General features: G+C 38.2%; 1 protein-coding gene across 2 annotated transcripts in view; it reads right to left on the bottom strand.

Annotated features, from left to right (window-relative positions):
- The window catches only part of PDZRN4 (PDZ domain containing ring finger 4), a 228,379-nt gene that overhangs the window by 11,211 nt on the left and 190,326 nt on the right, over window positions 1-26,842 (bottom strand). For both annotated transcript variants that reach the window (XM_062491143.1, XM_062491144.1), the window contains 2 exons: window positions 5,503-5,601; window positions 3,356-3,418 (listed from right to left, as the gene is read on the bottom strand). In XM_062491143.1, the coding sequence (XP_062347127.1) occupies window positions 3,356-3,418; window positions 5,503-5,601 (162 nt within the window). The remainder of the gene's footprint in view (window positions 1-3,355; window positions 3,419-5,502; window positions 5,602-26,842) is intronic.

Genomic DNA, 26,842 nt, shown 5'->3' with positions numbered 1-26,842 from the left:
CTTCGCTCAATTATGCGCTTACTGTAAGAGCTGTATTGATCGTTGAAGGATGGTGGACATCAGAGGAAGCAGTTATGTTCATAAATGTCCAACCTGCACCCTGGTAACATACATCTAGCAACACAATTAACCAGCCCCTGACAGGTGACGTTCATCTTTCTCCGTTCAGAGTAATGGAAGTGTCACTCTGAGATAATAGTGCTGGTGGAAGAAGACTGGTAATGCTACAGCTGAAATCAGTCACGCTGAATGCTGGTAGAGAGGCAATTAGAGAGCTACAGTATTATCTCTCACCAGGCAATACTTTCAGGCCACTGCTTGTTGCTGCTCCATTTAATCATTTCATATTTGTGCGGACAACTTAGGTAGCTGGTACCACACAAAACATATGTATCCCGCTTACAAGGGGATAATCAAAATAAAAGTGGTTCTTCAATGAAACTCATCGTTTTTTGCTACCTTTCTCCATTCTGTAACCCCATTAAAACAATGACACCCATGACTACATAGTAACAAATACAGTTTTCATTGTCCAAAAACCATTTATGAGGGAATCAAATAGAAACCTTATTTCCCATATGAATTCAGTTTTGTCCAATTCACAGCACAAGAAGTGGATTATTCTCACTGTGGCAACAAAATCTGCAAAATTCAGTCTATTTCAAAAAGAGTGAAAACAAAACTGGATGGTAGAAATAAACATTTTTTTTTTTTTTTTTTTGGGGAAAAAATCTTCTAGCAGTTCCATTTCAAAGTAGTAGGAACTTGTAGTTGAAAATCAAAGAGAAAGTTGCATTTTTGTCTATATATATGTTTGTCCTGAAAGACCTGATTAAAAAACACAGCTTTAATTCAGATTACAGAAAATCCCTGATCACCTAACTGGCAGTGAGTGAAATTTCAGAGACTTTTTAAAGCTTGCATGATGGGATAGTTGTGGTCCATGGGACACCAGGTAACAAGAGCTGCCCTAAGCTGAAAAGCAGAGATGCAGCCACAGAGAGGCATAGGAGCAGATTTCCAGCCTGTACAAACCATCCCCAGACATGGTGGCAGTTCCAGTAACTCCTATAAGCTGAGGAACTGCTCCCCATGGACCCTAGAGGAGGCAGCTGGGCTGTCTCCCACCGTACCTGAATGAAGGTACCCATCTCATCCCAGCAGTACTATCATGGGGAAAGAGCAGGTCGTCAGCTTGCCCCATGGACCCTGCTTAGCCTGCAGGTTCACAGCTAAAAATAGGTGTTTAGGCAACTTTCACTAGGACTGTCCTCTTCAAACTTTCCCTTGACATTGTAACATCTCATATAAAGTACCCAGGCAGTTTTCACATGCTTAGACTGTGAAGGTTGGTGATTTCTGAGAATGAAAAGGGGGCAGTTACAGCCTCGAAAAGGAGAGGAAACCTGCTGTCATTTTGTGAGGAGTACACATAACACAGCATTCCCCCTATAGCCTTAATCAATGCCACCTGCTGCCCACAGAAAATGCCCCCTGTGCTCAAGGATCTGTATCTCTCCCAGCCTCACTGTAATCCCCCCATAATGGCACCATCACCTTCTATTTCTCTGAGCTATCTCATCAATAAGAGGAGATAGAGGGTCAATGTGTTTTCAGATATGAAAGTAAACCCCACATAACTCTCTGGTGTTAACTTTAATGATAAAATTCATAGCTATATATCAGCACTGACATTAAAGTAATGCTCCAGTCCACAAGAGGATGGCAGAATTATCTATGTTTTCTTTCACCCCTGGAATCTTTACTCAAAATTGAAATGAATTGAATTTCATTAGGAACTGGAGAATATTTGCCTGAACTGCTGCTGGTTGTCCACACAGAAATTTTACAAAACAAGAAAAGGAGTGGAAAATGGACCTACTCTCTCTTTCCTTAATTTGACACAGAGTAGGAATGTTTCTACTTGGTTGAATAAAAAAGGGATGTTTCCCTGATTTTTGAACATTAAAAATGCTGCTTTATCTTCAGTAGATATGTCACATAAAGACATGGAAGGCAGTGCCCTAACTTTTCCTCTCCTACATGCAGCCATGATATGGTCCTTTCACTCCAAGTCCTGCCAAGGATGTCACTGCCCTCACACTGTGGCATCTGTACTTTCTGGGGGAGAACATCATCCTGTGAATGTTTTCACAATCCCAGCCACACAGAGAAAAAACAGCAGCCCCCAGGAGAACCCTGACACTAAAATTTAATTTATTATTTCTTCTCTAGAAAATGGACCACTTTAGTAAGCCAGCTAATAGACACTGTTGTGTAGCTAGACTCCCAAAGTCGATTTAAGCTCTACCAGGATAAGAGATACAGGTTTTGGCAAAGATGTTTCCTGCAGAAATGAGAAGATTGGAAGGAAGGAAGGAACAGACTGATCTTGTGAAAACCTGAAAGCTGGTCTGCTTAAATTATAGAAGGGCAATTATGGAACATGTTACAGAAAACCAACTTGTCACCACCAGGAGTTTCTTCTGGGGCTTCAGTGAAAAAAGGCAAAAATACAAGGCAAACACACTCAGAATCAAAATTAAAATGCTACAATACAGCAAAAAATTCCCAGTCAAGCAGTTGGAAATTGGCAGCTGTTCCATGATTTTTCACTAGAGTGAAAAATGCACTGCCCATTGCTGGTTGAAAATGGAAACTCACTGCCATTCTCATTGTTTCTCCTCTCTGTACAGGTGACACTGCCCTGTGCTGCAGCCAGCCACCCACACCCACCAATGCTGTAACACACAAACCTATCTTTGGGATAGCTCTTTAAGCAAGTGGATCAACAGATATATAGGAGGAAAAAAAAGTCAAGATGGTAGATTAGAAAATAATTCAGAAAAGCAATGTATTTTTTTGGGGGGGAAAGAAAATACTAACAAAAACCTAATGAACCTCCTCCTTAAGTACCTTCAAGATCATCCTTCTCTAAACAACACATTTTTTTTGTATGAAAACTTATTATCTTTGCTTAGCATAAACGAGTTTTACCCAAATGTATGCAATTGGTGAATGATCAGCACATCTCTGACACTTTATTTATATATGCAGGATCCTGTTTAGAATTTGACACTGAGACGAACATAGTGGAAATGAGATTTTCAAATAAATATGGGGGAAAAAAAGACATGGAACGTAAGTGCATGAGCCAGAACGAGTTTGTCAGTCTCATTTTTCAGTAACACGCACAATAGCTCCCAGCTATTGTGTTAAAAACAGACAGACATGGATTTTCTCATCGATCACAGTAACAAAGAGAACTATCTTCTCTCATTAACAGTTCACAGGGAAGATGGCCCTGCATGTTTGTCTGAAGAAAGAGTTTAAGGAAGAGTCTATTGTCACATACTTGCAAAATGCGGTCTCCTTCACGGATCCGTCCATCTCTGGCAGCAATGCTGTTTGGATCAACCTGTACAGGACAATAACCACTAACTGAACATGGAAAGATTTTTATGGGAAATTATAACAGCTGCACAATTGCATGAGTTTAAAAAGTACCATTTCTACACAGTACAGAGGCAATCTTTAGTTTCCTTTAGAATCACAGAAACGGATCAGTACTTTAAATGATCATATGAGGTTGTTTCAGATAAATGCCTCAAGACAGAAAGGGTTGGGAGCATATGATTTTCAAATTAATACTTTCCTATGCCACTGTCAGGCATTAAGCTTCAGCTGTCAGAGCATTAAAAATTAATGACAGACACCCTTTTCTCTGGAAGTTCACTGTGGACTGAGAAGCTTCTGCAGCAACTGATACCTGTTTACAAATGGGCCTGTCTTTGGGCATGATTCTTTTTCTTCCATGGAAACATTTACTATTAAATTATTATCTTAGTAATCAATCTGTTCACAAGGAAACATCGAAAAAACCCAAAGGATCCATATTGTATAGATTACTCACAGGTCCTGTAAATCATTCCTAGCCTGAACCAGTTAATTTTAAGTTACTTTAACCTAAATAGATATTTAGGGCTCCAGTGATAGTTTATCAAAGACATTACTGTGCATCCCTGAGCAATGACCTACTGTTTGTTTCAGGACAATTCAATATATTACCTTTCACTTGATGGTTATCTTTTTTGCCTCATCATGACATAAGCTGTTTTTTCAAACCAAAAATTTGAGTTGAACATTTAGTTTGTGGGCTACATCCTCTAAATCTGTTAGCTATTATTTTCTTCTTGTGCATTGCCATAGAAAAAAAAGAATTAATCTGAAGCCCTTAATCAAGTACAAAAGATAGTACCAATACATTCACTTTCAAAGGTCTGAGAAAATTTTATCATGTAGGATAAACAGAATATTTCAGATATAATCCTGGAATGCATTAAGAGATTCCTGAACTTTCTTTATCCTCACAAGGTCAAACAGACTTCAACAGCACAGCTTATACAACTGGTAGAAGATAAATTCTTAGGTAATTTATATTAATTCCTCATTCTTGTTCTAAGGCTGTGTTTTCAGCTTACTTTACATTGCTACCAGCCTCTTTATGTACAATCTTGCCTTTGTCCCATTCACTGAAACATAGAAGAGCTGTCTTTTCTGATCCTCTCCATCCATGAACTTCACTAAGAATTTAGAATCACATAATCGCTGAAGTTAGAATGGACTCTTAAGGATCCCACTAAACCAAACAACCAGCTCCTCACAGGACTACCTAAAACAAAACCATACAACTGAAAGCTTTGCCTGGTTGCTCCTCTGACAGTCTTGGTGCTGTGACCACAACCCTGGACAGCCTTGTTCCAGGAACTAACCAGTGACCTTGGACTCAGAAGAGTTCAGTTTTACCCAGGAAAAAACCCCTCTTTGAATGACTGTAGACTCAAAGGGAGAAGGTGTTCTTGGAAGTCTTGTGGACCGACCTTGTGAAATGCTAACAATCTATGCTGGGTGCCACATTTTCTGAGTGGAGCCAGTGAAAACCTGAGGATTCATCCCACCTCAGTATTCAGAATTCTATATTCTGGTTGTCCAACATAATCTCCAAATCTAATCTCCAATCTAATCTCCAAAGCTACTCTCTCCACTCACCTGTGGTATGTCTATGTGTACCACAGCTGTAACAAACACAAAACCAGTACAATAATTGACCACTGTTAGGATTACTGAGGCTGTGGGCAGAGGGAGAATGCAAGCAGGGTTGTGGAGAAGGCACTTTTCTGCTCAAAAGCTCTGCCTGATCTACATACTAAGGGCACATTCTTTCAAAATTCAGATCAGTCTCAGACCGCTTTATGCTTTACCAACTACAATGTCGTAGTTAAAAGCACTAATACTAAAGAAGCCCACTACTAATAATTACTCTGCTTGGGCAACATGATTTGAACTAATAATGTAAATGAATTGAGAGTGACACAAGCTGGTTGATGGCCAACACTTCTGCACTTCTCTCTCAGAGCACTTGCACTTGGAATATTCATTCCCTGGCATGTGTAGCCCCCCCATGAGCATCTCCCATGCTCCTCCCCGGAGTCACGTCCTTACCTCACTGACATAGATTCCTGTGTCCTCCTCATCATCGGTTCTGTAGCAGACAGTCAGCCCCAGCTTCTCCTGGCTGCCAATGCGGCACAGCTCCACCTCCTACAAGAAAATTTACAGGTCTTTGTGGTGGCTCTTTCCAAGGGTGGAAAAAACTGCACAGCACAAGGAAACACCAAGTTGCTGAGATACTCATGCTGTACGACCTACTCATCCTGCTCAATTTTGAGACACAATGTTATGGGTAGATCTTTAAGGGCAAAATTATCCCATGAATTAAGAAGGAAATCCCAGTACAATGCAGGTTCAAGCTATACAGAAATTATTTAATAAGACATGCCAAATTTTAAGAAATACAGCTGTGCATTGACTGCAGGTCTTTGGTTTTTGGGTAATAGAAGCTGATTTACAGTAGATTACATAGTCCTAGTCACATCATACCAGCTGATTTATAACATGTAAGACAGACTGGCTACCATCAATCAATCCATCACACAAGTGCCACTCCCTTCTGACAGCAATCCAAGCCATAAAGCAGAAGTTCAGGCTGCCATTAATGGCATAATTCCTTCCCTGGCCAGTTTAGTGGTGCTTCATTGCAGAAGCTGTTAGATAAAAGAAAGATGTGTCAAGGAATCTCCTGTGGAGCTAAACAGCCGTGACATCTTCCTCAATTGTGAGACGATGCAGAAAACATATTTTTAGTGCCAGATGTCCCAGCAGTGGCATCTCATGAAAAGTGCAAGTTTTTGGGCAGATGGTAGAGTGATAATTACTACATATACCCATCTGAGTTAAGCATCTTTAGGGTTTTATATGGGAACCATTCACAAAAATGCAAAGCTGCACTTGGTTTGAACATTGTGTAACAAATAATTATAATAAATAAGGATGAACCCAATAACACAGAATATTAGCTTGTTTGCAAGTGGGAACCTTTAGTATGTAAAGGGAGTCTTCATGTCATATTCAGACCCTGACAGTTTCTGCTTCTGTGGCTATGCAATAAAAGGAGAGAGACCAACCTTTGCTTCAGCTCTCAGATACAGAGTTCTCTATGATACAGAGCTTGTTTCCCCCCATTCCCAGAAATGTTGTGCAGACTAATCCAAAAACAGGCACAGGATGCACAGCAGTGCGGACTCACTACTGAGTCCATCAAGCTGTGGGGCCCAGGTGCCAAAATACCACAACTTACAGAAAAACCTGCACTTCACACACATGGGTTAGCCAATGAGCCTTGTGACATTTTCATTTCAGCTAAACATCTTTCACAAAGTGCACTGCTATGGCTTGCTCCCCTGCTCCCTCACCAAAATTCAAATCTACACAAGTTCACTACCTGCGCAAGCCCTAGAAGCTTCTCCCTGGACTTTGGACATTCAGTGTCTTCATGAAAACAAAAAAAAAATATAGAAAAAAACTCATAAAATCTCTAGTATTTAGTTTATTTAGTATTTAGATATGGCAGGAGTTCTACATTGGGTGGTAAGAGTGGAATTATTCACCTGTACACATTACACGCTGGATTTGAAAGAAGAAACACAGAAGCATGTTTTTGTTAGGGAAGGGAATTACAGTGACCTGATTTTGGCATCGGGAGCAAAAGGATGTGTATGGGAGGGAGGCCTATTCAAAACCCATAGTAATTGATGTCTCCAGAGGGAAAGACCACTTGACTCGAACTGTAATATTAGGGAGAAATTACAGTAACAAAACTGCTTCAATTACAGCAACAAGGTATACTTTTAAGGAATAAAGAAGTTTGCGGTCCCTTGGAGGCCTATAAGGAAACCTAAGTACACCATAAAGGACGGAAACTGGGACCTTTAAATCAAGGCAAATGGGGAGCTGAGCACAAGCTGAAATCCATTAACTTTCATTGTCCTGCTGGCATAACCTCCTGTACCCCAAGCTGAGGCTGGATAGGGACACCAAGGACTGCTCTGAACACAATTTCTTCAGGCACAAATGACCCTGAAATTCTCGTGAACTATTTGACTCAAAATGTTACTACAAAACTGTACCAATGTTTCAGACTGCAAGCAAACTGAATTCTCTTAGTGCACTGGCTCAATGAACAGAAAAAAAAAACAAAACAAAAAACAAAACATAAAACATTTAGGGCAAGAAAGAGAAAAGGAAAATGAGAGTGAGCCTAGAGGCTTCATTTAAGAGATTTACCAAAACCACCTCAGGGAACCACCTGATGACAAGTATCAGTGCCTAAAGTCCTCTGAATGGGCTGCAATAGCCCTGGCTGCACACAGTACCTGAGCTACCACAGCTTTCACTTCTCTGCCCAGTACCAGATCTAAGAGCTGAGTACTTGGTAATCTTGGACCACCTCTTTCCTCAATGACTATACCGGGTGTAGTCTGATGGCTATGGCTGCTGAGAAGCTGTAGATACCTACAATTGAGATCTTATTATTAAAGGCCCAATAACCATTTCATGTTTTTCAGTCTATATGCAGGTACACGTTCAAGTAATATCTCATTTAGCAGGAGGGAGAATGTGGATTAGGTCTGTTGCTTTGCACTGGAAATCATTCCAGATAACTGCCTTCTACCCATGGCACACCTGCACTACTAACCTCACAGCTTTTCTTTTTTTACAGGAAACACAATACATCCTGGTCACAAGCAAACAAACCAGAGTTGAAAAATATCTTTTGAAAATTTAAAACCACTTTGCATAAAATAGTAAGTCATCTTTCAGAGGAAAAGCCCACAAGTATGATCTATAAGTCTGTGTAACAAGCACATATGAAACAACTTCAACAGAAGAGCATCAAGTGAAACACTAGAGAACCTGGACTATCACAGTCAAATACATTTGACATAGTATTTTGCAACAGATGATTTATAGTGTTGTGGAATTTTTCCCTTCACAACTGATCTTTAACAGAAGAACCAGTAAGTTTGGCAGCAGTAATGAATTTGTAAGGACATAATTTCCTTCTCTGAAATCTTTTTTGATATATGCACACATATGCACGTGCACACACATACACACACACAGCGTTGCTTTCTCTTTGGCTTCTGTCTGTGTGCATGTAGGGACTGAACTGCCAGTCTTCAAAACCCAGCATTTTCAGAATCTATGAGAAATAATATTTGGACATTCATGAATGGTGCTGACAGACAGATGGTGGGAGGAGAGGGACTGAAGCTCAGGAAGAGCTCAGGAGGTGATAACCTTCCCCTTTTTTGGCCACACTGGGGGCACCACCTCTCAACACAAAGAGTACTTTGCTGCCAAGTGATAGAAATCAGTGTCAAATTGTTAAATCTTTGACTTGCTGCTTTTATTCCTCTGTATGGCCAGAACAAAAATTCAGTGCATCTCCACAGTAAAGACAATATTTTAAAGTGTTTTGCCACAAATTATGGTTAAAAAACAGACATGGAATTAGAATAAGGACTATCCTTTCTTGAAAGCCTGGGATGCGAATTTACAAAGTAGCCAATTTCTGCAGATAGAAGAGACAGAAAGGGATGCAGATCATGTAGGATTGAAATTTCCATACCCTCTCAAATTCATCATACTTAAAAAAAAAAAAAAGAGGAATGTCTTGCCTCATAAGACAGATATTTTAGCATAGTTCCAGAAGTTTTCTGCTTTTCAGTCCCTATTCCCTGTTTGATTGTAACTGCTTTGGTATAGTCACCTCATACAACTTTTTGTGACTTGTCTTCCTTATCTATAAGCAGAAAACAATGCAAACACTACTGAGGTTCCTTCACCCATACGGTACACCATAGCAACGGGTCCAGTGAACTCTGCACTAGAAGGGGCAGCATCAAATCCAAACACAACAGTACTTTTCCTAAATGGACATTGTGTGATCAGTTAACATTAAACTATTCATAACAATGAGAATATTATCTTGCCATTGAGATATAGTAAAAAAAATAAATTAATTAGTGTATCTTCCCAGTGCAACAGAACTTGCTATTCATAGCTCAAAGTTAATATTTTTGTGACATAGTAAGACAGAAGATCCTAATCATTTTCAATTTGTGATACAGTCAACTATTTAATTTCTAAGCATTAACTAGAATCTACTCATCCCATTTAACTTAATTTTTAGAGGAAAAGACAAGTATAATCCAGCCTGTAAAATCCTCTTTCTTCCCTCTCCAGTTAAAACAACACTCCTAAATAGAGGGGAAGAAAAAAAAGACAGAAGTGGGAAGGGAAGCTTTGCTGTTTACAAGTATGAAAATAACAGGTTTTGAATTAAGAGCCAACACAACAGGATATACATAAGTTTTAGAAAAGGTAATCCCCACATCATACTGGATAAGGATTCCTACTCCATCAGCAGAAAGAAAAAATGCTGCCAGTCTGAGAAACTCCTTGTGTGGTGAAACAAACAATGCAGTTCAGAGATGCATTATCTTATTCCTAAAATGTTTGAAATATGGCTGAAAAGTTCCATTGACAAAGACCACAGTAATGTAATGGTGTTTTAAGGCAAAAGAATCCCAAGAGATGCAGTATATGGACATGTCTGTGGGTTCAGCAACTTTTCTCTACCAGTGAAGGATTACTAGTACCCTTTGAACCAAACCCAGATTATAGTTCTTACTAGTTGATATCCTTGCAATGTCAAGGGAAAAAAACCCAGAAAATAAAATGCTATCTTTGTAGCCACCCAGAACAATGCATTTACCACCAATGAGTGAATTACTAAGTGGTCATGTGAAGATTCTGAAACAACCTCAGGTATGAGATGAAACATCTTTGTGTTTTACCCCTAGACAGTCCACTACCAGGCAGAGCTCCAAACTCTTCACACAATTTACCTCATAGTGAGATGACTTAAGAGTTTGGAAATGCCAAAAATGCTAAAATACACAAAATTTTAGCTGACAGGTTTTTTGATTATGTCCTTGTTTACTTGTAAAGCAGTGTCTTGTGTCAGGCAAGTCATTCTGTGCCATAGCCCCTTCAGAAGAAATCAAGGCTTATTGAATGGAACAAGGGGCCCAATATCTGATGATCCAAAGTGGAGAAGTGTAGTATTTAGCATACATTTTAAGAAAAAACAACACCAAAATAATGAAGCAAAATAAGAATAGTTATTTTGTCTTTGTTTTTCCCTTTCCACCTGTATTAATTGCTGAGAAGCTGCTTTTACTGTTCATCTTGCTAATGGTATAATTGACAGAATGAGTAATGAAGCACAAAAGGCCAGATCAGAGTACTTACAGAATAGCTCAATGAGGAATTAACTGAGAAGGTACATTAAATTCTGACTTATTTTAATAAATTAGTTACACTGAAAAAAAATCCTCATCTATCTGAGATAGTGTCAGTCTTCTGAGGCATCAAACAGAAGTGCTAAGGGACTACACGGACTATACACATCTTAAAATTAAGATTCATTCTGTGGTATCATCTTGATTCTGCATCTTTATGTGTGAGATCAACCTCCAGTTTATATGCATAGCTGAATTTTGGCTGCTTTTCACACTTTCTGTCAGGGTTACTATATGAAGGTTCTGTAAGTAAGAGCATTTTTTCAGGTTCTTGCTACTTTCTGTAAACTATGGAAACTAAGCAAAGATCAGTCTCAGTCTCATAAAAGTGTTTAGTAATTCCAACTCTGCAGTTCTTGTCTCATCACTTACCATGCATCTCAGTGATGCAAGCATTGGAATTATTATCAGACAGGGCTTCAAACAGCCAAGAATCTGGCAGCATCTTGCTAATAGCATTCACTTTCTTGGTCTTTTTCCTCCACATGACCTGAAGGATTTATCTTTTCCAGGCTGCAAAATCACTGGTAATTTACATTGCTGCTTGTATAATATTTAATCTTTGTAATGACACACACTCATCACCACTGGCAAGTAATTCTGCTCATGAAATAAAAATAATATAAACAGAACCTTAACTCCTCATATAGGAAGAGTTCAATCTAATGAAGCCCTAGGAGGGCTAACAGTGGAGCTACTAAATAGAAAAAATAATCTCAAATTCAGAAGAGATGATAATGATATTACATGTTACATAAAATCATGCATTGCAAATGAGAATGGGTGTAAAACAGAGGGGTTTGTAACAAAATGAGCATCATCAGCAGAATAAATGCTATTCTTTAGACTTCATTTTAAAGCATAGTTTATTTCACCTCAAATTTGTGCTGTGCAGCAGGAGTTGTGAGTGCTATGTTAAAATGATCAGGGTGTGTACAATGGGTAAAATATACACTTAAAACAGACACTTAGTCTTCAAACAGGTATCATGTTACACATTACCCAAATCATGCTTCCTACACTGAGCATGGCTTTTTTAAGAGGTTATGTCTTTAATAAGTGACCGGAAGTAATTTGAAGAAACTCAGAAGAAAGAGGTGTAAATTCTAGCATTGGTAGAAGTCATCAAAACAATCTATTTCAATTACGATTTTATTTGTTTTCTATGGACTACCTATCTCTGTTTAGATGAAGAGAGTCTGTGACTCCTCTGCTGTATATTTAACAAAGTAATTTTGTATTAAGGTAGGTATTTTGCTTTCAGAGTTGGGGGTAGATGTTAAATACTTAATTATTTCCTTGCAAGTGCATGTGTCTATGTGCGCAAATTTACGTACATGACTATATAGGCACATGCAGTGCTTATATATCTGTGTGTAAGTGGGTGCCAGGCAGGTCAGGTACACTGCAGAGAATCTTTCCTGGCAATCATCTAACAGTTAATTTAAGAGCATGATTACAATTCTTGAAAACACAATGGCAGGGTATATGCTTATAATGAGAAAGTGAAAATGTCAGATCACCCCACAATTCACAGAATCAGAATAATGACATTTACAGCCATCTCTGGACTACACTAACTTTTAATTACAAACCATACCTATTCATACAACTGCAAAAAAGGAATGGCAAAAGGAAACAAGAATTTTAATTTTCTAGAAAATAACTTCCCTCATTAGATAGATCAGTCCTACATAAACCTATTTTCTCACTTTACCTCCATGACAACTGAGTGTTTACGGTGAGCTACTGTAAAGAAACAGCTCACAGGAGAGCCTGTACAGAGGAAATGCCTATCACTGCAGCTTTCTTAAGTATGCCAATAAAAGAAGATCAAAACCGCCTGGGATTCTGGGGCTTCCAGACAGAAGGCAAGTAATACTGCAGGCAAACAAAGGCATACTAGACCTCAGAACTATCCTAACACCATCAAGAGCTATGCTCCCCTGTCAAGGGGATTTTCCAGGAAATTCATTAATGTCTTTGTAACACGGGCTAATTGTAGCTTATGTTCCAGAAGTATTCAGTGTGAAACAGTGCAATGAAACAGCCCTCCCCTTCACAGGTCATTGCAGGGTCCTATTGCATTATTTTCACAATGAATAAACTTGTATTTAAAAGCTTGCAGGGGATTTAATTTACAAACACTCTCCACTTTCACCAGAAAAATAATGATTCTATCAGAAAAGCAAAGCTCTTAACTCCTCTGGTATCTTCACCATGGAAGGTTACAAACACTGCAGGATTTTAGCACATTATAGATCAGTTTTAGAACCCATTCTGTAAATGTCTATGGAGATTTGGTAGAGTTCAGGGTTTCACTTTTAAAATGACAGATATTCTCAAGTTGTGAAAATAATCTAAAGAAATATATTATTTTTTCCTCTTTCTAATAGTCCCAGTATGTTCTGTTATTCCGATTTCACACAGACCGGCACATCCACAATGTACTTGGGGGCTATTTGGATGGAAATAGAAAAGCTATGGAGCAAGACAGAGCCAGCCTAGATGTAAACAAGTTGGAACTGCTGGCAGCTGTGCTGTTACAAATAAAATTGCATTCCCCAGTGCCTTCTCACTTATCAATTTTGACAGAATACTGTCCTGACTTCTCATAAACAGCATCGAAAAGGACAAATCACATTGGGTGTCAGATTTGCCAAAATGGATTTGGTTAGTAGCTTGCCACAAAGAAACAAAGGGTTATCTCAATTCCACATGGTGGGGAAAAACAATGCTCAGTCCAAGGGGTGGGGGCTTTGCCTTATAGGCTGAAGGCTCATATAATCCCCATTTTTAAAGTCTGGTTTAGACTTAGGAATCTCTGACACAAGATTTGTTTACATCAAAGCAGAAAGTAGAAATACCAGCAAGCATTTTTCAAATGCATAATCCAAACCTAAACACAATGTAGTATGAGAAATACTGAAAAACAAAATCATTTTCCTACTGATCCCTGCTTTGTAGTTACCCTTAGAGCCACATGCTCTTTTGTGTCCAGATAAAGAATGCTCTGGGACTGATGCTGTAGAAAATTATACTAGTATTAGAAAACAAAACAAAACAAAAGGAAAAAGAAAAAAAGAAAAAAACAGCAGAAAACACCAGAATTAATATTCTGACATATAGGCACCTATTAATTAAATATCATCATGCAACTGGGTGAGCAGAATTTGGCCCTGCAGCTGTTGAATCCTTTGATAATAAAGAAGCTCCAATTGATGAGTGAATTCACTCTCACCCTGAAGTTCTGGAGTGAAAATTTTTGGTGTGCATTACACTTCTATGTGAAAAATCAAACAATGGAGAAATTTAAGGTGTGGTAGGCCTGCCAGTGAGTATTCAGCAATCTGATGTGAGATGATCAGTAATAGACCATTGGCAATGAGTGGGAGGAGGAAGACACCCTGGTGTCAGCTGAGACTCCCTTCGGGTGAGGACAGGGTGTGGATAGCAGTCATGGAGCAGTTGGGGCAACTGGTTGGGCTGGATGAATAATGGAGCTGGACTACAAATACGAGAAGCCTGTGATAACTGTACTATGAACAAATTCAGTGTTGCAGTGGGAGGAAGGGTCTAAGCATATGATGAGATAATCAATTCTAATTCTGTGGGACTGGCTGACCTTCTGTGGCCTGTCTGACTTGCATTTAAAGAATATTTTAGCTTAAAGACACATGGTGGACTTTAAAGTGAGTGTATGACATATGGAAGACAAAGAAGGGGAAAAAAAACCCTTTACAAATTACAGGCTTCCTGGATGCTAAAGGCTCAACAGCTGACAGTGTATCCTCCAAGAAGTCACAAACCTTCTCTTTAAGCTTAGCTAGCACGCATGATACCAGATTCTTGTCAAAATGATAAATCCAAAAAATCAACCCTTATGAGAAATATTAAACCTAAAATACTCTAAATCCCATTAAAAAGGAACTTTTCCCTATTGTCTGGATGATCACACTTACTGGAAACTAAAATATCCACTGTCTTCTTTCAAACAAGCCACGGTCTCACTTTTCTCCCTGTTTCTTCTACCTTCCTATTTGTCCTCTTTATTTCTGTTGTTTTCCCATGGTGCAGTATGAATGCTAATTTATTAGAGACATTTTACTACATACCTATATTTTCCCATTACATGTATGCATATATATTTTCTCCTGCTTGAGACCAAACACCCCTTCTGATATATTGTATATTTGGGAAAACCATGAATACTTGCTTTCTGAGCAGAGAGATCCATGATGAAATACTTATATGTGGTATTTTTCAGCAGTCAACTTTGGTCCTTGCTATTGGCCTTCCCCTCAATAGAAATGTGAATTTGCAAGGATACAAGAGGAGGTTAAAGTATAATTAGCGAACTGATAATATGCAGTGAAGATTCTTTTTCACTAATCTTAGATCCTACATTGTCACTTTCTTCTCATTAAACAAAGTAGGTGGGGATAGCACAGACGAGGTAGAAAGTGAACCTTATGTTAAAATAAGATAAGCAGACTGGAATAGTAACTATTCTATTGTGCAATGTGTGAACATGCTCAACTGTCTTGTCTCCTTGAGGGTGGGGAGAACAAACGCATCAAACTTAACCAGTCCAAGTTTTTTGTTTTTTTTTTTTTCCTTTTGGGGCTTTCCAGAATTTGCTCTCCCATCTGTTTCCAAAGGAAATGGCCGTGACATAAAATGTTATAATGGACCTTCTCTTGGTTATCAGGTAGGAATACAGTACTCCATGTCTGGTTCGAAGTCCATTAACTAACTAGAAGGCTGGAGTACATCTCCAAAAAGGGAAAGCTGGGAGAAATGCATTTGGTTAACCTTTTGAAGAGAATTCTCAATAAGGAGATATTATTGCTTCCTTCAGGTATCAAATGCAAGAGTCCAGAGATGTCAGAACCAGACTCTTCTTCTGAGGTGCATTGTGACAGCCACGTGACAACAGACACCAGTTGTTACTCAGAAAATTCCAATTAGATATTTAGGGAAGTGCTTCTTGCTATGAGGGTAGTCAAAGTCTGGAACAGTTGTCCTGAGAAGTCGTAGACAACATACTGCAAAATATAACCAACTATAACTATATTAGCTGTATAACCAGCAACCATTTCTTTGCTTCTCTACAACAAGCTCACTGAAATTTTTGGACTTGCCTCAAATACGGGTAATTGAAAACCACTTAGAAAATATAGTGCTAATGTCTACTGAAGGGAATGAGACTATATTAGCACAGACATCAGTGCTAAAATCTTTACAGTGACTTCTAGATTTCTGTTTATCACTTGTTGCATTGGATATTAAGGTCTGGAAAGGATCCAAGACACGCAAAAGTTGTATGTACTCGGAAACCAGTCTCCATACTTGAGACTGTCAGATATATACTTCTCTGCCCATGAATGTCCTCTTTGACACTCTGGAGTTTTCCAGGCCCTAATGGTATAAAAACATTCAAATCTGACATTCATTGGGTAGAAGAAAACCTGTTGAAAGTAAGAATTCTGATAAGGCCAGAAACTTCAGGTCCCCAGATGATAGCTATTCTCCTTCCAAAAAACACATATACCTCAGCTGTTTCTGGTTCCCAATTCCCTTAAGTTTAACAGAGAACCTCTTCATAGCTTACAGTTATTTCTAAACTGTAGCAAGCACCTTTTTCTAGACAATATACCTTTGATACACAAAGTCCAGAGATTTAAGGGGCGTCATAGCTGAAGTTCAGATTAGCTGAAAATCACTTAGAATAATTAGCTTTCACAGTACAATAAATGAAATAATAAATTAAAACAATATAATACAATAAATTTCTCCTACTGCAGGTAAAATCATGCTTTATATTTGCTGTATTTCAAAATATTACTGCTGAGTACTTGGCTCCTTAAACATCATTGTTACTGCTGCTTGCCTGCTTTGGGCCTGAAATGTGTCAGAAGATTTATCTGCCTCATCAGCACTTTCTAAACACCCAGGCAGCCAACTAAAATGGGCAGGTATAACAGATGTGCCAACATCTGCTGCAGCAAGCATTTATCTGGACAGTGGAACATATAGCTGTAGATTCAAACTCTTACCCAGATACAACTCCATGTCTTTGGACAGCCTAGATCTACAACTGTGTGAAGGCTATTTTGGGATATTAATTGAAATCAAGTTGAAAATGTAGTTTTTCAATTACACTTGTGAGAAATATATCTTCCTGTAATTCAGTTTATGCCTTTCAGACACAGGAAAGGCAAAATACTATGAAGAAGCTAATTTTAAAGCTGAACTTAGAAATTCTTAGAAAGTACTATTAAAATTCCATTCCATTCATGTTCTTGTTTACCTTGAGGTGCACACATATTAAAATATGTATAGTTAAAATATGAAAATTTTAATGACATACATGTGCCTATAAATCAAGTACATGAAGCAATAGGAAATTAGTTTCAAACCACATTTTGAATTTCCTGGCACCAAAACGAGGTCTATGGGCTCCATATCCATGCTGAGTTTCAGCTGTTCAAACTTCTGTTGTGCACAGAATGCCCTCTACCCCCAAACACATACTTGTGCAGATTGATAAAATCATGAGATGAAGTACAAAGCAAACTCATCTTCTGCTTTTTGATGCTCAATACAGTTTCACCTGTATTCCTGATCACCAAACCATGCCCTCTAGGAATGACTATCAAATTCTCTTTGAAGAGATCCCTCATTAAATAAAAAAGAAAACTCCCAGAGAAAAGGCCTCCCCTGCATTTTTTTTTTATTTCTCCCCTGAAGGTCCAGCATGCATAATACTGAAACCTTGTTTTAAGTCCAGTTTATTGTAAAAGGTTCCCTCTTGCTAAGGGGATTCAGCCCATGCTTCCTGTGCTCTAGGATTTCCTAGGATATTAAGCTTTAAAATAGCAACATTATAGTAAATTGGTTAACATGAGTTATGCTACTTTATGTAAAATAAATTATTCCCTCCCATCTTTTGTCTATATAGCCAGATTTCATGTTTCCAAGACAGATTACATGAACATTCAAGTAGAAGGCATATGAAAAATAGCATTAATAAAACCCTTAGAAACATTTTGACTGTGAAGCATATGTGGAAGTATGTGGGATAATAATGTAAGAACTGTCTAAACAAAGAATTTCTCCAAAACAGAAGATTTATAATCCACAGATTTCCATAAATATTAAAATATTGCCAACACCTTTTTCTTCCTTCACTGACTGAAAAGCACATTCCATATATTGTAATACTGCCCAACAATAAAGTGTTGCTGTACTAAAGTAACTTTTCTTCATTTTCCTGGAAAAACAAGCTCTGACAACAAGTAAGAATTTTTATTAGCTTCCAGGTGAAGTAAGGAGTAACCCTGCGCTTGTTTTATGAAATCATGAAACAGAATGAATATCAGTGACTTGATATATTTTTCTCCTGTTTTAAAACCCAATAAATGGTAATAACCTTGATAAATTTGTCCATGCCATTTTTGTGTCTTTTTCTCCCCATTCTCTCACGATCCTCTGCAGCTGTTGACACAATTCAAATCCCTAAATTGGGATATTAATTACTTAGGGGAGGTGCGATGACAGCAACTTCATTCACTTTGAATGTCAGGATTTTGTGAAGATATACATCACTACACTCAAAATCAACGAACACATGTGGCAGAAATTACCCTGACGTTCCCTTCTATCTAAATGACCCAACGACTAGAAAGGAAGAAGAGTGATTTAATGGCCAAAAAAGAGATGCATTACAATTAAAGGCTTCTGGCTTTTACTGCCAGTTCTGCCACTGAATGACTTGGCAAGTCTTTCAATATAACTGTCCTTATTTCACCTGCTTGTGAATTCATGCAGCAATACAGGACATCATAACTCTGAAGAACCTCAATAGAATGGTTTTAATTTGTTTATACTTGAAAAGTGACTTCAATACTTAAAAGACAAATGAAAAACTGAAAGAAAAGGGCTGCTCCTTTTATCAATCCTTTGCTCCTTTACAGTGTACAATTGGTCACAGTTAGGGAGAAATTCCATGTTTATTATTGTCTATCGGTAAATTATTCTCATGTAAATTCATAGGTATTTTAAAAATAAAAATGCCAGTGAAAATGCATAATCTTATGTTGTTTTATGCCAAATGCATGCTCAAACAGTCTTCTTTTAATTATTATCCAGTGTTACTCAAAGAAATAAAGCAAAAAACATTCCAGTGCCCCTTTCCCCTCTCAAGCGTGACCTTTTCCATTTTTAGTCAATAGCTGCAGTCAGCTGGGTCACAGGCCAGGTGTTTGCCACTCAGAACTCTTTTGAGTTAAAATGAAGAAATCACAAGGAAAGGTTTTAGAAGCTCTGATCATTGTAGTGCTTCCTCAGGTCCAACAGAAACAACTGTAATAATCTACTTACAAATCCAGGAGAATTGCTCACAAGAGATCTTCAAAACACAGTCCATTTTTTCTCTTTATATTTGTATGATAGCACAGGTGGAATGGGGGAGAAAAAAGGCCAATCACCCCAAGTCCCCACAAACCAGACTCTCCTAAGCAATGCACACACAGACACCTGTTCACATCCTTCATGATACTTATCAGCAGGTGTTATATAATATTAAGAATTGATACCAAAAAATCAGAACAATGGTGTCAATAAATGTCTCTATACCATGGGGCAACCATGATTCAGCCACAACTGCTAGGTCTGAACCAATGGTCAGAAAATATACATAGCGTACAACATCTCTCTCCTATAAAAACAGACTGAGAGAGTTGGGGGTCAGCCTGGTAAAGAGAAAGCTTCAGGAAGAACTTAGAGCAGCCTTCCAGCACCTAAGGGGGGCTACAAGAAAGGTGGAAAGGGACTTTATACATGGGCATGTCATGATAGGACAAGGGGTAAGTAAGGGCTTTAAAATGAAAGAGGGCACATTTAGTTTAGGCGTTAGGAAGAAGTTCCTTACTATGAGGGTGGTGAGACTCACGGAGAAACTGAGGATGCTCCATCCTGGCAGTGTTCAAGGCCATGCTGGATGAGTCTTTGAACAACCTGATCAAGTAGGAGGTGTCTCTGCCAATGGCAGGAGTTGGAACTAGATTATCTTTAAGGTCGCTTCCAATCCAAAACATTCCATAATTCTACAATGAAGTCCAAATTACCTAAGCCCACTTTGAGCTGTCAGTCCCTTCACCACAACAGCAGCTCCATAAGGTAAAGCATGTGGTGAGAAGCATCTGCTTTCTCCGCTGAAAATCTACAACACAGCAAGTTTGTTGCTATTTCTCCTACCATACCAGTCAAGTCTGATGACAATGGAAAGACACAACTTTGTCCACCATTTCAGCTCTTCTAAACTACAACACCCACATCTCTATAAGAATCCATCTTTCTTGAAGCCTTCTCTTTTAAATTATGTCTGATAGCTGCTGAATTTAAAAACTGCCTTTTATTTCCTAGAGGTGCATTTTGCAATTTATCTCCAATTTTAAGAAATTCAGGGTAAAATGTAAAGACTCCAATCACAGTAGGAAATACAGTAAAAAAACCAAGCACATCTTGATAGCTAGCTTCATTGTGCAGAAACACTCATCAAGTAACAAAACAAAAGAGCCTGACAGCAGCAGTCAGCAGTGCTGGCAGTGTGTGCACAGAAGCTGTTTCCATAAAAACTGTTTGTTCAGTTGGAGGTGGAGTTCCAGTTGTGCTGCCAAGCTCCTGTAATGCTCACACAGGGGTGTTTGCAGACTATCAGAGCTCTGGAGGGAGCTGTTACAGGCTATCAGCTCAGTAATCCTCATGTTAAAAAGGCCCTAAATATGTATTTACAAGATAGGCAGACCTGTTTGTTTTATTGGTTAAGTAATCCATGTGTTGCAAATGTCTTAAATAGGAATTCACCAGGCAGTCAGGTCTCTCCTGGATTACTACAGCACTGGTGGGCTGTTCAGAATGTCCACTCTTCAGTGACCCGTGAGAGCCTTAACCCATAAATACTTAGAGGTATTCAAATAACTTTATTCAGAAAAACAGTTTCACTCAGACTCCTAATCTGAAATTATTCCTTCTTAATTTCTTAGGAAAAAATGCCAATAAAAATCAATCACTTCAAAAGTGTAATGTCACAGAACTGGTAAATTTGAATTTGCTCCTGAAATACCTTTCCTCATCACAATGGGATGAGCATAACTGGAACAGGGAATCAGTGTGTTACTGCTGCACTGTATCTACTGCAATGTTCAGATACAGTAGAAGAAACAAGAAGAGCAGGGTAAAATTTTCCTCTATGCAGCTTTTAAGTATCCAGTGAAAAGATGTCTATACAAAGACTTACTCCTGGCCAACTCCAAAAGGTTTCTAGCTTATCTCTCTTCAAGGCCCATTTTTAGTTGTTTGTGTAAGCAGCTGACAGGATCTGATCCAGAAATGCTCAGGTCAATAGGAAACCTTAGGAATTTCAGCAGGTTTGGATAAGGCCTATAGTAAACTTGATGGACTAATTTAAATTTACAATTAACAGATTTATGTGTGCAAATACTTAACAAAACATTTAAGTGAATGACTGTGCATAACCATAAATTACCATTTGCATTCAACATGCATACACACACATTTATTTCCTTATTTCTGATGGAATAATCTGTCCCTTGGGTCTACAAATCAGAACATGATCCTAAGAGTAATAATTTTTCTCTGAAGTATTAACCAACCCTCAGAGCACTATGCGTTGCTGTGCTTAGGAGCAGGATGATGCAGTAAAGAAACTTGCATATCAATATTCCAATTTCCAGAAGTACTATTTTCTATAGCACAGGAAGAATACACATAGCATGTGTGTAGTTTCTAGCTCATGCTCCAAGTGGGAAAAATCTCACATGGCTTTTTCTCACAATACCATGTCTCTCATGGCTGCTCTTTCTTCCTTCCTTTTATTGCCTGGACAAAAAAGGCTCCACAAAACATGAAAGATATTACAGAAAGATATTACCTTCACATAATTTGTGTGGCTGTCTGTACATTTACTGACATACACAAAATTTCTGAGCAAAAAAACGTAACATAAAGGTGCTCAATGGTTTCCAAGAGAAGTGCATCAGAATACCTCATCATTTCATATATGGTCAACTCTATCCTAAGCAACTTTTCAGAAGTACTGGTCTTAAAACTGTCCCAATCTATCAGGACTAGAATTGGCATGCATTAGAACTAAAGTCATCAGACACAGGTGGGCTAACACCATGGCTGCCATTCTGCCTTTTTCACTCTGAAATGTTTCCCTACTGACATGATGAATTGTTGATATAATTTTCCAGACTCCTGAAAGCTGAAACAACCACTTGTGCCTAAAAATGAAAGTAATCAGATCTGTAAATTCTTTTAGGCAATTATTCTGGTTTCCTTTGTGCACCCACATTGACTAACAGCCAACCTTCCCCCAAAAAATAATTCCTCAATGTTGACAGCAAATTAAGTCTAGTCTTCCTCATATATGCAACAACAGATAATGCAAACCACTGCTATTCCTTCTCAAGGGTTTTTTTTGCTATTTGGAAGAAGCATTCAGCTGGAAATGAGAATCTTTTCCTATCTGAAATATATGAACTTTAAAAAGCTGTAATCTTCCAGCAGAAAGCAATCATCTCCCATCCTGCTTTTGCTCAAAAGCTACTTCAGTACATATATGGTATGAAGGTGTCTGCCCTTGGATAAGGACCTGTTGACTTAACACTACTAGCCTGCTTGTAACATCTTATTTTCTTGTCTCATTAGACTAAATGCATAAGACCAGACATCAGTGATACTTTCTTTTGACCATCTCTGTCCTTACAACGGTCTTTGTTGGTTATCTTTTTTCTACCCATTTTTAACTGTCCCACCATTTAAATGATTCTGTTCCCTTAATTTCTGTATTACTATTAATGTCCCAAACCAAATATACAAAGTTTCTCTCTTGTGGATAGTAGGTTCAGGAATGTTTTTAAGTAAGTGTGCACCATTAGCTTATTTACTCCTCCCTAACTCCAGTATTCTCTATTCTTCTTACAAGGCCAAATTTTAGAGCAACGTTTAACACAGATTTACTGGGGACTGTGATTCTTTTAGTCATTTCACCTCACTGGTAGCAGCAAGTGTGACGTATAACCTAAACTAACTTGATATAATTCCAGCAACAGAAAGGCACTCATGGTCAGGCTGAGTGGGTTTGTCCTGAATATCTCTGGCTCTCTTTCAGTGATATTGACTGCAAGTCCAATGGAGCACTTACAAACCAGTCCATTCCTGCTTCTTAAAAGTCCTCATGAGTATCTGGCTACTTCGCAAGAATTGAAAATTTTTTGATGCCTTTCTGCCACCACTGACTGATGCTGGCTCTGCCTTCATGTAAGTATCTACCAGGAATTCAGATATCTTTTAAGACAATTTTTGCAGTAGCATCATAAGGGTGCTCAAGTTGACAAACGACAACCCCCTAGCTTCATCATCTTCCCAGCCATTCGTTTAAAGTATGGTACTGTATGGAGCCTAATGAGCCTCCCTGGGAGTGCATCCTTCCAAGACAATCGGTTCATACTTGAGTTCATTGTATTGTGACAATCTGATCACAGCCCACTGGGCTTTTCTAGCTTACAATTGGAGTAGAAAAGTCTTATAAGGGTCTAATCCTACCACTGCAAGTGTAAGTCCATATCCCCAGTGCTGGCTATCATATATGATCCTCCTTTTGGTCTCTTATGGTGGTAACACAGGTACTTAAATACTAGCACATATTTGTAAGCAAGAACCAAAATGCTCAGAGTTTTTCAGGACATTCCCTTTCTTAGAAAACATTTTTTTTCCCTAGCATCCCATTTGCTAGTCATCTTATTTTCTTACTTCCTAATTTGGCTGCATATTTTGCATTTGTGTCTCAGAACTGATGCATTCTTTATCTACAAGCCATTTCTAGGAAATAATGAGGTGTTCTAGTTATTTTTCTGCTCACTATCTTGTTTCAATTCCTTTCTGGAATCTCCAGGTTTGATTTTTAATCAATTTAAAAATGTTTGTGTTTGCCATGGAGACATGTGAGCTACTTATCTCCTTTTTGTACAATGGGAAAGCTAATGTGCATTTCAGAAACGGAACTGTGCTCTTAACACCAGACAAGTACTTTGCTATATTCTGTGTGATTAGCTAAAGTTCAACTAGAAAGTTGTTCTGAATTAAAAAACAATGATAAAATCAAGGAACACTGATAAAATCCTCCTTCTAAATACAGCACAGTATTAACAATAAACCTCTTTCTCCTAAGCACAGGAGAAATCAATCAGGGTGAGATAGAAAACATCTGTGGTTCTTCCATCCAGCCTGCAGACTGAGGGATGGCATGAGAAGGGCTTCTGCACCCTTTCCCATGCTGCTTTCACCCTTAGATAGTGAATATGATGTGTTAAAATTCTAGAAACAAGGCACCACACTTTTGAGACAATATTAATAAAGGAAGTAATATAAATCTGGTCTTTAATTGGAGGCCTCCAGAGGAAAGTGAGGAAAAATGCCCACATCACATAGGGTGAATACAGTTTTCTAAGTTTAGCAAATTAGCATATTGCCAAGAATCCACCAGCACAGGTGATGAGGTAATTCACCCACTTGGTTCAACCTCTTCTGGAGCCTCCTTCTTCTAGTTGTTTATAGGAAACTGTTTGGGAGGGTAGCTCATCCTTCCAGAAGGAGCAAGATTAGGATAGGGTCTTTGGAATTTGCTTTGTCTTCCTCTCTATCAGGGTAGGAAAAATGCTGGAGTTAGCTATGAACTATATAACTATAGAATAATAGTCTTTAGAACTACAAATATATGAAGAATATATAAAAGCAAAAAATCCTTTTGGCATCAGATGGACAGTGATTATTTTTGTTTATATTTTGTCAGTTTTTGTCTTCCCAAATACTTGAGCATTTATTTCCTTCCCTGTTGCTACTGCCACAGCAGAGGTACTTGTGGAGCTCTGCTGGAAATTTGATCAGGGAGCAACACTTCTAAAATTCTATTTTAAAAAACCCATTTGATTAGTTCCCACATCTGTTTCACAGTAAGTAATACTTGCATAATTGAGAGGCCAGAATACGTCAGGACAAGTCCTTCTGCAGAGGAACTGAGTGGCCACAGCAGAGTACACCTAAGGCATTACTTGTAGAGACCATGACAGCATTGGAGCTTACCCTCTACTCCACCCCCCTGGCCTGCTCCTTCTCCCCAGGACTGGCAACAGGAGCTGGGAAATCCCTTTTGGTTCTGAGACTCTTTTTTTTGGGATGGAGATGTATAACTCTTAGGAAAATTCTCTCAGTTTTTCCAGATCCCAGGTTATGGCAAGGGAGCTTAATAATGTCTTACAAGGACCTGAAATAACAGATAATGCAACCAGTGAGTAACCTAAACCATAACAGTACCATATGGGATTAATCTTTGGGAATGTCTTTCATGTTTAGAGCTCTGATAATTAAAGGCTGTGAGATGTTCTTGTGCCTCCTAAAAACTTATATATTTAGTAGAAAACATTCTTCTCAAAGGAGTCTAGACAGCTTCTTTCTCATTTCAATTTCACATGAAACACTTGATTTCAGTCACTCAGTGAATATGCCTTGGGCAACTGGATCACACTTGACAGCGAATTAATGACTATAATGTTGTGATTGGCAGAGAATACATGCAACTGAGAACCTGCCCAAACACTTACTGTTGTCACAATATTTATCCCAGTCATTATTAGGGATAAATAATAGCCACTTAGAGGGCTTGATTCCACTAGGTAGACCCTTTAAAACTGATATTCTTATTAATTGGTGAAAATTATTTCTATTTTACCATTTAAAAAAAAATCTTTCTAGATGCTTACATTACTAGTTAATTTAAATATTACCAGAAAAAAAATGTTCCTATTTCATTTCAGGACCAAGTATCATGAACAAATACACTTGACAGAGAAATTTAATATTATATTACACAGGGGGAGTAAAGTAGAACTTAAGGTCTAAGAATCTTATGCTGTGAGATACCACACCAAAATCCAACTGGGAAGAAGTAATAATTTCACTTATCCTTAGCAATGATTTTTGAAGAAGTTCAAATAAAAGTTTTCTTGTTCTGATGAGATTCAGTAAGTAGACGTTATTTGATTTTTCAGATCCCCCTGTCTGCTAGAAGAGCAATGGGCTGAACTTGCAGTTGAGTGTCTTAGATGCTAACGACACAATAAAAGTGAACTCACTGCATATTTGCCAAAGCTTTTGCCTTTCATTTAACTTCTAAATGCCATCCAGTTATATGAAACCTTTAAAAAGGTTTCTTAAGGTAGAGCAAACAGGAGGATAGGATGTTTTTAATCTTGTATTAAAGATTTTTAATTATTTATAATCATGCTTATTTAAAATACAGTAGCTTGACCTTATGAAAAGACTCAGCACTTTTTAATAATAAAAAGAACCATCTGCTTCTTATGACTGTCCCTATAAATATTTTGTTACCAGATGACAGTGGAAAACATGAAAAGCTAATGACTGACTGACAAGTAGACTATTTAGATATTGAAATGAAAATCTAATGAAGAGCAACATCACTAATCACACGTTATCATTTTGGGAAGCTTCACATAATGATTTTCCAGTGACTCAGAAACACATCCACCCTTGTCACCAGACAGTGCAATACATCAGCAGCAAAGGGAAATTTGTGGTGCAGAGCACAGTCTCTTATAATTGCAATACTTACAATGTCAAATATCAAAGAGCAAGTAATAAAAAACTATATTCATTTTCCAATTTGAAGCGTGATCTTACTAACACTCAAGCACATACCCAAATATCTAGAAGACTGATTTCTAAGGTATGAAATACAAGGACAATTGATTCTTAAAATTAGAAGCAGGAGGGCGGAAGAAATTAAGCTTTCAGTAATCATTTGTAATTGTGGAAAGGTCTGCTTTAAAGTGTTAAATCTACTAAGAGAAGCATTTGAGTTGCAGTCTCCACTGCACAAAGACAGAACATGCAGAACAAGCTCCCTAGACTTGGATGTAGTCACCCACTGCAGAATTCTGCTTTCAAATTTCACAGCTTTAGCT

Source organism: Cinclus cinclus, chromosome 4 (genome assembly GCF_963662255.1).
Source record: "Cinclus cinclus chromosome 4, bCinCin1.1, whole genome shotgun sequence".
Taxonomy (NCBI): Eukaryota; Metazoa; Chordata; class Aves; order Passeriformes; family Cinclidae; genus Cinclus; species Cinclus cinclus.
Note: the sequence above shows the minus strand (reverse complement) of the source record. Positions and strands in the feature narration are given on the sequence as shown.